Source organism: Antrostomus carolinensis, unplaced genomic scaffold, assembly GCF_000700745.2.
Source record: "Antrostomus carolinensis isolate BGI_N321 unplaced genomic scaffold, ASM70074v2 scaffold4909, whole genome shotgun sequence".
Lineage (NCBI taxonomy): Eukaryota > Metazoa > Chordata > Aves > Caprimulgiformes > Caprimulgidae > Antrostomus > Antrostomus carolinensis.
In genome coordinates, this window is record NW_010340504.1 from 23062 (window position 1) to 35067 (window position 12006).

The 12006-nt window shown below is 40.2% G+C and overlaps 1 protein-coding gene across 1 annotated transcript in view; it reads left to right on the forward strand.

Moving 5' to 3' along the window:
- Positions 1–9651, forward strand: part of LOC104531303 (glycogen synthase kinase-3 beta-like) — a gene marked incomplete at its 5' end in the record, with an annotated part of 26594 nt that extends 16943 nt beyond the window's left edge. The window contains 2 exons of the mRNA XM_010176155.1: positions 8938–9033; positions 9547–9651. Of these exons, the coding sequence (XP_010174457.1) occupies positions 8938–9033; positions 9547–9651 (201 nt within the window). The remainder of the gene's footprint in view (positions 1–8937; positions 9034–9546) is intronic.
- Between the last annotated feature and the right edge of the window lie 2355 nt (positions 9652–12006).

Here is a 12006-nt window from a genome sequence, read left to right on the forward strand (position 1 = left end):
ATGCCCTTGTCTACCAAATCTTATGTTGTGAAGTTTTCTATTAACTATTCAGAAAAACCCTGGCAGAAGGCTAAGGTGAGAATACAGAGTGAGTTATAAGTGAGAATATTGCATTCAAAAATCAACAGTCGTGAGAAATTGTCTAGGAAAGTGCATGAACTGGGCAATGAGGTGCTTCCCTTGGAATGCTATACCCACTGATGAGTATTTCTCATAGTGAGAGGAGAAGGACAACAGCACGTTTACCTCAGATTTTAAGTAATTTTTCCTCAGCTTTTGAGAATGAGGAAAAAGAAGAAAGTGAGATCCTTAACTTTCCATTCTGCCAGCTGTTGGCAGGGTTCTGTCCCATCTATTGTGTATCCCTTAGAAGTGACTGATAATCAAACTGAGTATATTTGTTTTCTCAAATCTTGGAAAGAAGTCATGAAACATTCTGCTCTTCTCCACTCCCAGCATGATGCTTAAATTCGAGTAGGATTTGAATGATTAGCCTAAAAACTGCAACCTGTGTTTATTGAGTGAGCTTGGGTTCTGCAGCCTCAGTACAGTTGAAGACATATGCAATTCTGCAGCATAAAAATTACCACAAATGTTAAGTCTTGAGCACAACATGTAAAACATTAGTTTGTATAAGACTTCATTTAAAATAGGATTAATTTAAAAAAAAAAAAAACAGATGGTGTCCACCTCTTCCATTTGCTGCCAAGGAACACTACTATTTAAAGCTTTCATCGTAACACAGCCTTATTTTATGCTAACTGGCTGTCGGAGAAGCAGAGCTGGGGAGTCTCCAAGCTGCAGAATGGCAATGAACTTGGTAGAAGGTTGCAGGTTGGGACCTATGAGCTGCTCTTTGACTATCTTGGAGTCATGCTTTTCAGGTAGCTTCCTTAGAGCTGTATGTCTGATACTGAGGGGCAGAGAAAATGGAGTATTTTAAACTTACAAAAAGGGCTGGAGTAAAGAAATACTTCTTCGCACATTTGGAAATGCATCTGACTTTCATACCTTAAATTTACTTGGTTCCACTGCAAGAGAGGTCAGCTGAGAAACTTTTCTGCTGGTCCTATCAATTCAGGATGACTGAGTCACAGTCACTCTTGTAGCATTTTTTGAGCCAAGATAAATTTTTCAATTGCTTCTTCAGTTGCTTACTCAGCTTTGATTATTCTGAGTTCATTTCACAACACCGCAATTGAATGCTACACCTGGGTATGAAGTTTTTGCATTAGGCTGGAGAATTATTTCAAAATGCCATCACATTAAACTAGTCCTCCCTTCTCATGCAGTTTTTGATGACATCTCCCTCAGTAGCTGTGTTCAGGAAGACAGAATTTCTGTGATATGTCAGTCCGGTATGGCTTGTCCTTCCTGCAGGCTGCATGCCCAACGTCCTCAGTCCCTTGCTGCATCAGAAGCATTTCTGGCTTTGTCAGATTTTTTTTTATTCACTTTCAGCAATCTTCACGTAGTTTTTCAGGCACTCTTGCGAGATCCTCTCCATCCAGTTGCAATTGGAGTTTCTCAAAGCCTATTGCATATTTGCAAATTGCTCCAAAAAACATGCCCCTCTAGAACCACATCATCACATTTGTGTGAATCAAAAGGCAGTTCTTTTCTTCTTAGCTTCTTTTTCTCTTGTTCCTATTTCTTTAAAGACAGTCTTTCCAGATGTTCTCAATCTGGCTGGAGGAGAAGGGTCTTCGACCACTTACTCCTGACAAAATGATACTCAATATGGGGAAATACTGTCTTGGAGCTCCATCTGAAGAAATAATTTAACCCAAGCACATTCTTCTTGAATACTTACAGTATTACAGGAGAGGTATCATGTGCTGTGCTTTTTCCAAAGTTTGATCTTGAATGGTGACTCTTCCTCGTTATTTTTAGCTCTTGCTAGCTATTCCAAATGTTAGGTTATTCCATCGCTGGGAATATCTCAAGTGAGTAACCCAATATATTCATTAAAATTCATACCCCCACTGGCTTTCGAGTGACATCTCCTTCAGAAATGTGTTCAGTTTGTGAAGCAGGCGCAGTGGCAGTGTGGGTTTCATCAGCAGTCGCATAAAGAAATTACATATGAGCAAATGCTACACCTCAGAAGAGCAGTCAGTCATACAGTCCTGTCCCCGATGGAAAAGTGAAACCCTTCTTCCAGTAGCCCAGGAGGACTGCAGTTGCCACTTCCCTATTTAAAATCCACTGTGCAAGTGGGATACTGCTGAATACAGCTCAAAAAAAGGAACTTTCAGACCATGAGGGATTTTTTTGAGATACAATCAAGGCAGACTCCTCCATAAATCCTCATGTGCACGGCTTGTAAAAATGCAGCAGCGGTGCCTGCAGAACTGCCCTGCCCCCCGCAAAAGCTTGGGAGGTGAGGGATCCCTGCCTCTTCCCCAGCTCTACAGCAACCCAAAACCATCAAGGGAAAACTGGCTGGGATATCCCCCCCAAACTAAAACATCTTCAACCACAGTTCCTGCAGACAGTGGTTACTCTTTATTCCCCTTGAAAAAAGGGAATCTCGGAAGCGTAGTGGTTTTGTTTCTGAGATAATAATTATCTTTGGAAAGGTTCTGTTTAGTACCTTCCTCCTATTCCCCTCAAAAAGGGAAAAACAAAATCATCTCTGTCAGAAGAATGAAGCGGCGATGCTTGTCTGAGCAGCCCTGGGACACAGGGAGGACAGCATCTGCCAATCTGTCTTGTGTTGTCTTTACCAGAAATATTTTTTCCATATGCTGCAATCTAGAGGATGAGATGCATCAACGAACTTGTGAAAACTGCAGGAAAGGGTTGGGGGTGGAGGGGGAAGTTTGTTTGGTTTGAGTTTTTTGCTTCCTACAGGATTATGTGATTATTCCTTGCACCAAAACTGGCATTTTAATGGTAACTCAGGAGAAATAATAAAATCTTCTTCCTATAGTTCTCTGAGTTAGGGGGGTCTAGGGGAAAAAAGATGTATTAAAAGACAACCTCAATAGTATGAGGAATCCTATCCATGTGTAACTCCTTGGTCTCTGACAGTTTTACTGAGCCAAATGCTAAGTATAGACTGCAATTAGAATATATGGCTCATGCTCAAAAGTCAAGGTACTATTTTGGGCTCAGTTTTTGAAATAAAATAAATTCAGTCACAGTAGTTAATGGGGAGAGAGGAGCCATCTCTTCCCGGCGAATAAGCAGTGGGAGAGCGTGTTTCATTTCCTTGGGCATGGTCCCATGCTCAGAACCTGCCTGCATCTGACGCCTGACACAGGCTTTCACATGCGTCCTCTCTCCTCGCCCCTAAGGGAAGCCTCCTGCCATTTTTTTCCCCTAATGTTCCCCCACATCACAACTTGGCTGTTCCTGTGCCTCACATAATTAGTCACTTCCAGTGCTTGCAGGCAGGCAGTGGAGAGAGAGGAAAAAAAAATAAAATTAAAATGAGCAATTACATTCATGTCAGTGGTGACAATGGGTTTCTTCCTATTCCTGATATATAGCTCTTCTCGTGTTTGTGAATAGAAGAAATCTCTATATTCAGTTGGCTTTCATTTTGTTTGACAAGAGAGTGTTTTTGAAAGAAAGTGTACATAAAATGGGTAAGTTTATTTTATTTTCTGCCACAGACCTCTTGAAGTATTATTTCAAAGCTGACCTGTGTTTGCTGCCTGAGATGCCTGCACTGTGAATTTTTTAAATAACTATTTGGCACACCTCTCACAATTTTCTGAAGAGGTGCAGACATGTTTGCAGAAGTATTAATTATGCCATCTGGTAAGCCATGCACACCAGACTTTCTGGAGCACATTTCCTCATAAACTTGCTAGGTTTTCCCAGGGAAGATCACTGTACCACTGTAAGCATGGCTTTCCAGAGGTTTCTGATTTAAATAACTGCCTTCTCCCCTCTCAGTTTAGTCATTACCAGCCAGAGCTTCTGAACCCTCGATGTCCCTGTGCTTTTAACTGATTTTTACATTTTGGCACAAGTTTAGCAGTAACCATGGTTGTCAGAAAGGGTCTTTATTCCACTGAGGTTTGTTGATTGGGGTCAACAAACGGTGTGGGTTTGGTCATAAATAACTCAACGCAGTTTTGCAAGATGAAGCCAAGTGTGGACAGCATCTGTCTTCAGTACTGGGGTGTAACTAAGGTGTCTTTTGGAGCTGAATATCATCCGTCGCCTTCTCCTATGAAAATTCAATTGCAAGAACACAAAATGAAGATCTTTATGCTCTTTGTAATTAAATTCAAGGCTTACTCCAGGTTCATATATCTCCTCTTCTTGTTTGGTAAGGATGATGTTACTTGGAGTCTGTAGTTTTTCTTTAATTGCTTGATACACGTATCATTACCTTACCGTCATGAACCCTGTTTCTGGAGTAAAAATTATTTGGGGAACTTCATCTGTTACATATTAAAGGTAAGGAAAAACTTTCCAGAAAATACATGTGAAAACTGTTGTGTTCAATTTCTGTCGTAAGAGAATCAAAGCAGTGTCTGTCTTCTCAGTAAGTGTATTCTTTAGTTAATCTTAGTAGATAGTGTTTCTTTATTTTTATTTAAGAGATGATGATGATGATCAGGAATGAAGAGCAAGACTAGTTGACCTTTTGTCTTCACTTGCAGGGAGATCTCTCGTAGTCTCATGTAGACCCCCTTCAGTCATTCAAAAGTTTAGTCTTCATTCTAGATACAGTTGATTCCATCAGACAACTACATTTTTATTATTCCATTACTTACTGTGTTTTTTGTTTGGTTCGGGGTTTTTGTTTTGTTTTGTTTTTTTTAAGAAAAAGTACCCAGTAAAAAAAAGCCACACAACTTTTTCCTTGACAATATCATCTTTCATAAGACTGTTCCCAAGAAGTAGAATAGTATCTGCTAATCTGCATGTACCTGAATCATTCAGTATTGGACCCTGTATTTCTTAAAACTCTCTGACCTTTGCAAGATCAGGGGGGATCTGATCACTGTACAGAAACACCTGAAGGGAAGGTGCAAAGAAGAGGGAGCCTGACTGTTTTCTTTGGCATTCCGTGACAGGACAGGAGGCAATGTGCACAAATTAAAATATGTGAAATTCAGTCTGAACACAAGTAAATGGTTTTTACTGTGAGGGTGGTCAAACACTGGAACATGCTGCCCATAGAGGCTGTGGAGTCTCCATCCTTGGAGATACTCTAGCAGCTATTTGGACATGGTCTTGGGCAACCAGTGCTGCCTGTGCAGCAGGTTGGACCAGATGACCTTCAGAGGTCCCTTCCAACTTTAACCATCTTGTGATTCTGAGGAACATCTGCTCCATAGTATTTTCAGAGTTGGTATAGCAAGAGCAACCGTTTCACGGACTAATTCTGCCAAAAATGTGCAAAGTAATTTATGCTTCTCCTTTGCATTTCAAACTGAAAGCGCAGTCACATACATTACTTTTTTTAAAAGAAGAGGTTTGCCCAACTTTTGCAATAGCATAAATGATTGCTGTTACTCGCCAAGGTTACTCGAATGTATTCCTAATGTACTGAAAACTTGATATGAATCAATGAGGACCAACTTCTAAATGATGTAGCAGTGCTGGCGTGTTGAGGGTTGGGGAGAGGGTCCACTGCAGGACCTCTTCCAGGTATGTCAAGTACTGGTATAATCTTATAGCTTATCACTTTATTCATCCCACACTATTTTCCTGGATTGTGATTTGAATTTTATACATTTTTAAAACTTCCTGTCTGCTTTCCTTTTTTTTTTTCCCCCTCCCTTTTATTTTATTTTTTTTTTTTTTTTTAAATCTGCCTTCAGTACAAACTGAAAGCACGATCTGGCTTTACAGTCCAGAGAGGACAGAGTAAATAAGTAAATGCATTGAGTGGCTGATATAAGCCACTTTTGTACAGTTATTTTGTGTGTCAAAGGCTGCTATATAACTGAAAGGTCAGGCGATCCCTTCTTTCAGCCAGCGTGATCCCTCTTCAGTACCTTCTTTTCTAAGCATTCATGAGACCTTAAGCACTGTTGCTTAAGACGCCTGTGCTTGAGTTTAGGAGTTGCTCCCTCCCATCACCTGGAGTTACAGCTGTATTTTTAGTGAAAGGTATGGATAGACATTGTCCGTGGGTCTTTCTGTGAAACTGACCTTGCCTATCTAATCTGAATTCTCTCTGATGCTATAAGCAATCTTCAAATAAAGATACTTGCACTGTGTAGGCTCTTGTTCTGAGCAGCCTTGGGAATTGAGCCAGTTTGCTGAATTTTGGCTATATAAAACAACTCTTTGCCTCTTCTTAGGAAGGCTATTAAAGGAATTTTTTTTTTGAGGAGGAGGAGAGTAAAGAAGGTAAACATGCTTTTTAAAAAGTACGATTTATACTAGGGAAGCCTGAAAACTTAGCTTTTAGAAATGGTGGGAGAGCAATAGAAGTTATCCATCATTTTTCAGGAAGTTAAGTAATCAAAAAAACTTCCAAGGTTTTGAAAATTGCCTGTGTCCTTAATTGGGATGAAAATAATACTTGCAGGTGTGAAATTCCCTCATCTTTTAAAACTGGAAGGCTTTGAGAGCAGCTCTGTCCTGGCAGAGTTGCAGCTGGGTGGCCAGTGCTCTTTGGGGAGCCCATTGGAAGACCAGCAGGGAAAGGGCACATTTTCCTGTTAACTTTTTTCTTTTGAAGGTTGAGCAAAATGTATGGAATCCTGCAGACACCCTCTTTTCTACCACCTGAGCAAAAACAGTGTTTCAGACACATAGATAAAAAACTTGTGTCAGCTCTGAGGGTAACCCTTGGCTTTTAGAGTAGTTGGGATTGAAATCCTAGTTAGCAGCAGGAAAAAAACATGATCATTCATTTTTTACAACTTGTCAGTTAAATCTGTTATCCAAGAATTACAGAATCACACAGAATTGCCTAAATTGGAAAAGACTTTAAGCTGAAGTCCAATCATTAACCTCACTCTGACAAGTCCCAAACTAAACCATGTCCCTCAGCACTATGTCTACACGACTCTTAAATCCCTCCAGGGATGGGGACTCCACAACTGCCCTGGGCAGCCCATTCCAAGAAGCAACTGTCTGAACAAGTTGTGAGGTTATTTTCTCTGCTGGTGCTGTTTATTTAAAAGATTGCTTTGTGGGTAGGTGTTTCAGTTTGTCATATAGCACGTATTTTAAATAATAAAGAGATACCAAGTTCCTTTCATAATACCTGATGATAGTTTCTCCATTGCACAAATTAATTACACAGTGACAATTGCTCTTTTACCCTTTTCTGACTCTTTAGAGCGTGTTTGTGTAATTGTGTTTGTGCAATTCCCACAATAACAGGATGAATATGTTCACAGGTACCAGAATGTATAACCAAATATGTTTGAGGGTGGTTTTTTTTTTAATCAAGCAGTAAGGTAGAATGCCAACATCAGTGTTTTAGATCATTTGTTTCCTGATGGTGACAGTGCAGTCTCATGAGATGAGGTGATAACATTATGCTAGTCTGTATGGTGAGAGATTTGTCACAGGGCAAGAGCAGCGTAGCTACAGGGTTCTGTAGGAAGATGAGCCTGAGCCCAGTGTAGAGGAGCAACTCCTCTGCCTTCTGCCCTCTCCACCTCTCTCTGCAGAGCAGAAGGACACCCAGCAACTGTGTGCAAGCAGAAAACGAGATTCCTTGAACGTGCTTTGCAGTTTTTATATATAGGTAGCAGACAATGGCTCTCTTAGGCTGAATGCTAACTGAACAGAAAGCACTAATGCCGTATTGTCTGGCTTATTCCCTGAAGGATTTACAGAATCCTTTAAAAGAAAAAAAATCTGTCCACCCCTATGAAGAGATGTGCGATTGTCTGTTATTTCTTATATGTCTACTGATTTGCATGTATAAATAACATTATGCAGATTCTGTGAAGGAGAAATAGAAATCTGTAAAAGTAAACCGGGGGAGGTATATATTTTGTCTGCTTTAAAGTAAGTTTATCTTCCATGTGGAAATATTATGGGGGGGAGGCAGAACCCACATGTTTCTAATGATGGCGGGAACCTCTCTGGCTCCCCTCAGCAGTAACTGTCTCATCTTTTAAGCTGGTCAGAGGGCTGTTGTTCATGACTCTTAAAATGCAGTCTTTGCTTCTGGTCTGATCCTTAATCAGCCATATGCAGTGAGCTGCAATCCCTGGATATGTTCAGCAGTGCTGTTTAGTAACAGTCTAATTAGAGCAAACTCTCTTCCACATTGAGATATCACTAAGTTTGAGAAAGGTGCTTGAATTTTGTGAAAAAATGTAGAAGATAATTAAATTTTTGACACTGGGCTTACAGCATGAACTGAATTGCCAGCAAAAGACTACTGAAGTGGGAGCAAGGGCTGCAAAGATGATTTAAGGGACTGGAGCATCTGGCCTATTGGAGAGGTTGCAAGAGCTGGGAATGTTCAGTCTGGAGCAGAGAAGGCTCAGGGAGGGTCTCATCAGTGTGTATAAATACCTGGTGGGAGGGTATGAAGAAGAAGCAGCAGCCAGGCTCTTCCCAGTGGTGCCCACTGATGGGACAAGAGGCAGTGGCACGAAGTAAAACACATGAAATTTTATTTCAATGCAAGAAGACACTTTTTTTTAACTGTGAGGGTGGTCAAAAGCTGGGGCAGATTGCCCAGAGAGGTTGTGAAGCCTCCTTCTGCAGAGATGCTAAAAACCTAGCTGGACATGGTCTTGGGCAACCTGCTCCAGCTGACCTTGCTTGAGCAGGGGGATTGGATCAGTTTCCCAGGAGAAGGAGGTCCCTTCCAACTTTAATGGTTCTGCAAAAGTTTTGTTCTTAACACTATATTAACTTACTAGTTACACAGATTGACTTCAGTTAAGCTATCTCAGTATGTGTTAGGTTATATTAGACTCTTTATTACCATATGAATATGAAGCATATCAGAACAATTTGCCTTTTTTTCTATCTCCTTTCTAGGTTCTGGGAACGCCTACAAGGGAGCAAATTAGAGAAATGAATCCAAACTATACTGAATTCAAATTCCCTCAGATTAAGGCACATCCATGGACTAAGGTGAGTCTATATGAACTGAATAATGAAGGCTTGTGGGCTGACTGTAAAAATTCAAGGAGTTCAGTTTGTTCAGTAGCTTGGTGGCTTTCAGTCTAAACTGGGTACCTTTAACTAAGCTGGGGACCCAGTAACTTTTGATGTAGGTGAGGAGAAGAAGGTTATTGAAGCAGTGCACTGTAATATCTGTTGGTCTGGGGTTTTTTGAGGTTGCCTACAGGTGGCAGTTTGTTGGTTTTTGGGTTTTTTTAACAATGGTGTGTGTGTTTATAGCAGATTGCAATATATCTAAATCCTGTCACGCTATAAATTGATGTGCACAAAAGTCACCTACAAATAAGCAAGTGTTCCAGTGATATGTGTGACACTTTTGTAGTGCTATTTCATAATGTGACAATGAGGGCCGACACTTTCTTAACTAGTTCTCTCATAGATCTTACATGTGTACTCCTAGGTGTGCTGTTGAGAGGGGATGTTTTTTCTTGGAGTTAGTTCTTAAGACTTCTTGTTATCTAGCTTTCACAAGGAGACACTTTTGCAGTACATGCAGACAATGTTATAACCTCCATGATGAAAGAGGAAGCTGCTAGCATTGAAACAAGTACATCGCCACACAATTAAGCTGTCTTCCACACGTCAAGGAGTGATGAATATTTGACTTGGGACAGGGCAGCAGTCATTTAATTAGCCTCTTGGGTGTGGAATAAGTTAAATGTTGAGTCTTAAGCAACTGAAGTCTGGGTAGTTAATGTTTTATTTTTGCTGTTTGAGAAACCTCTGATACAGTTGCAGTATATTCTTATCATACTGTAACGGCTCCGGTTTCCTTTTGCTAAGAAAGCAGTGTGTATGCACGGAAGGGTTGCATTCCCAACTGAGCACATGTCCAGGTCAGACTCTTTTGGACCAAATGCTCTGTGGTAATAGATAGATACTCCAGATAAACTAATGAGAGTTAATTGATAGCAGGCCATGTACCTGCTAGTACTTGGCCATGCCAGGCCAGGTACTGCGAGTCACTATTTTTGTGATAGATTCTCCAGTGAGTTATGCACCACTTTAATTCTTTTCCCCGCTACTCCCTGATTTGTATTTCCATATCAGAGTTTCTTTATGTGTGTTGGTTAAGTGATTTGTAATAGTACGAGAGGTCAGTAAGTCTAGCAAGACTTTTTAATACCTGATGTTAACAGGGGAAAAAACTAGGGCAAATGAAATCCCTGGGAGGTGGTCTCTTCAGTTTTGAAATGCATCGTGGTAAAAGTCTCAAGAATAAGTAAAAAAGCTTTATAGTACTGAATATTAGGATCACATCTGAATTCTTGCAGTGAAGATGTTTGGATTGGAGGGGTTAAATTAATGTGTAGTGGAGTAGGAGTATAGAGATATACTTATGACACAGAAGTAAGTACATAAGCTAGCTATGCAGCTCATCTTTGGCCTGAATAGGCTTAAGAATAATTTGTATGCACTTGCTAGTCCGTTAGACCACAACAGAGATCTTTCGGCAAATGGAAAAAAACTTCAAGAAAAAAAACCTGAGACTTCCTTGTATTTATGTGAATCATTTTTTGGGTCATTCTAAAGGATCACCAGTGGAACCAAGTCAATAATAAAGAATTGAGAGGAGCTTACCAGAAGATCAAATCTGCATTTTCTATTAGGGCATAATTAGTTTTGGAGAGCTGTGCTTGCAACTCAGCTTCTCATTCTCCAGTCATTCTGCACACAGCTCTTCCTGATATCAGCTAGGTGTAGAATAGCATTTAAACCAGTTTATTACAATTGGGTTACATGATACTTCATTTATGAGATCTGTACTTTATTATACAAATGCTAAATTGACAAAATGGATTATCCAGCATGGTGTTGGTAATTATGCTCGTCCTCTCAACATATTACTTCTAAAAATCCTTTCCTTTCAAAGTTTTGAGCATTTTGAGCTATGGAAGATTTAGTAGTAGTAATATGGAGAATTGATCTTCCTTACCCAGCTGTATTGGTATAACATCTGATGGCCTGGCAGGGGGCATGTGCATCCTCTTGGAGCTTCTGCATCTTAGAATTGAAAAACATTGGAGAAATGTTCTGACTGAAGAGGTGAACGTGCAAATGGTTTGTGTTACAATTATGTATGTAACTAGAGTGCTACAGGTAGTTGCCAGCAGGACTTGAACTTTTAAGTTTCAGACTCAAAATCCCAAACCTTTGTCATCTAAGCTAAAGAATTCCTGAAGATTACAGTAGTTATAAAGTTGTTATTTTTGTGGACTAGTTATGATCAGTAGAGAGAAGCTAAGGGGTTTTTTGTGTGGAAGAACTTCCAGGAAGCTAGTATTCAGCATGTTTGAGAGAGAATTGCTGAGAATATTTTCACTCCTTGCTATAAGCCCTTTGACACAAGGGCATTCTCCTTGTTGCTTTGTGGTGTTTAATTCAACATGGTTATTTTTCAAAGTTGAGGATTAACTCCTGCTTGGAGTTTGTGCAGTCAGGATGCCCAATGAAGGTGCATGTTTAGCTACTGTCTAGATATTTAGTCTCTTCTATGCAGTCTAGCACTGGTTGTATCCAGCCAGTAATCGATACAAAAGTAAGGTCTATGGTTTGCTCTTGTGTTCAGGGAACTTTCTTGATCTGCAAAAGTGCATGTAGATGGCAGTTAAGAATTTTCTTTGGAAGCTGTGGTACCTGTAGGCTGCATCTGAAGTTCTGTGGTGTGGACTTCTGTCAGATGAACCTGGTTTTGGTCTGCTCTCTGGGTATTTCTGGCAGGCATAGATACATTATTTTCCTGCTCAATATTGCTATGGTGGTGTAACCTGCTATGTTTGTTCACCTTGGTGAAGAAGAATGGTGTCTGGTGCTGTAGCAGAATGAAGGAGGTTCTATGTTTTTTAGAGAACCATAGAAACTGTTGGAGACTGAATAAGGATGAGTCCGTGAAGGAATACTGTTTCTCAGATTCTTTCCATT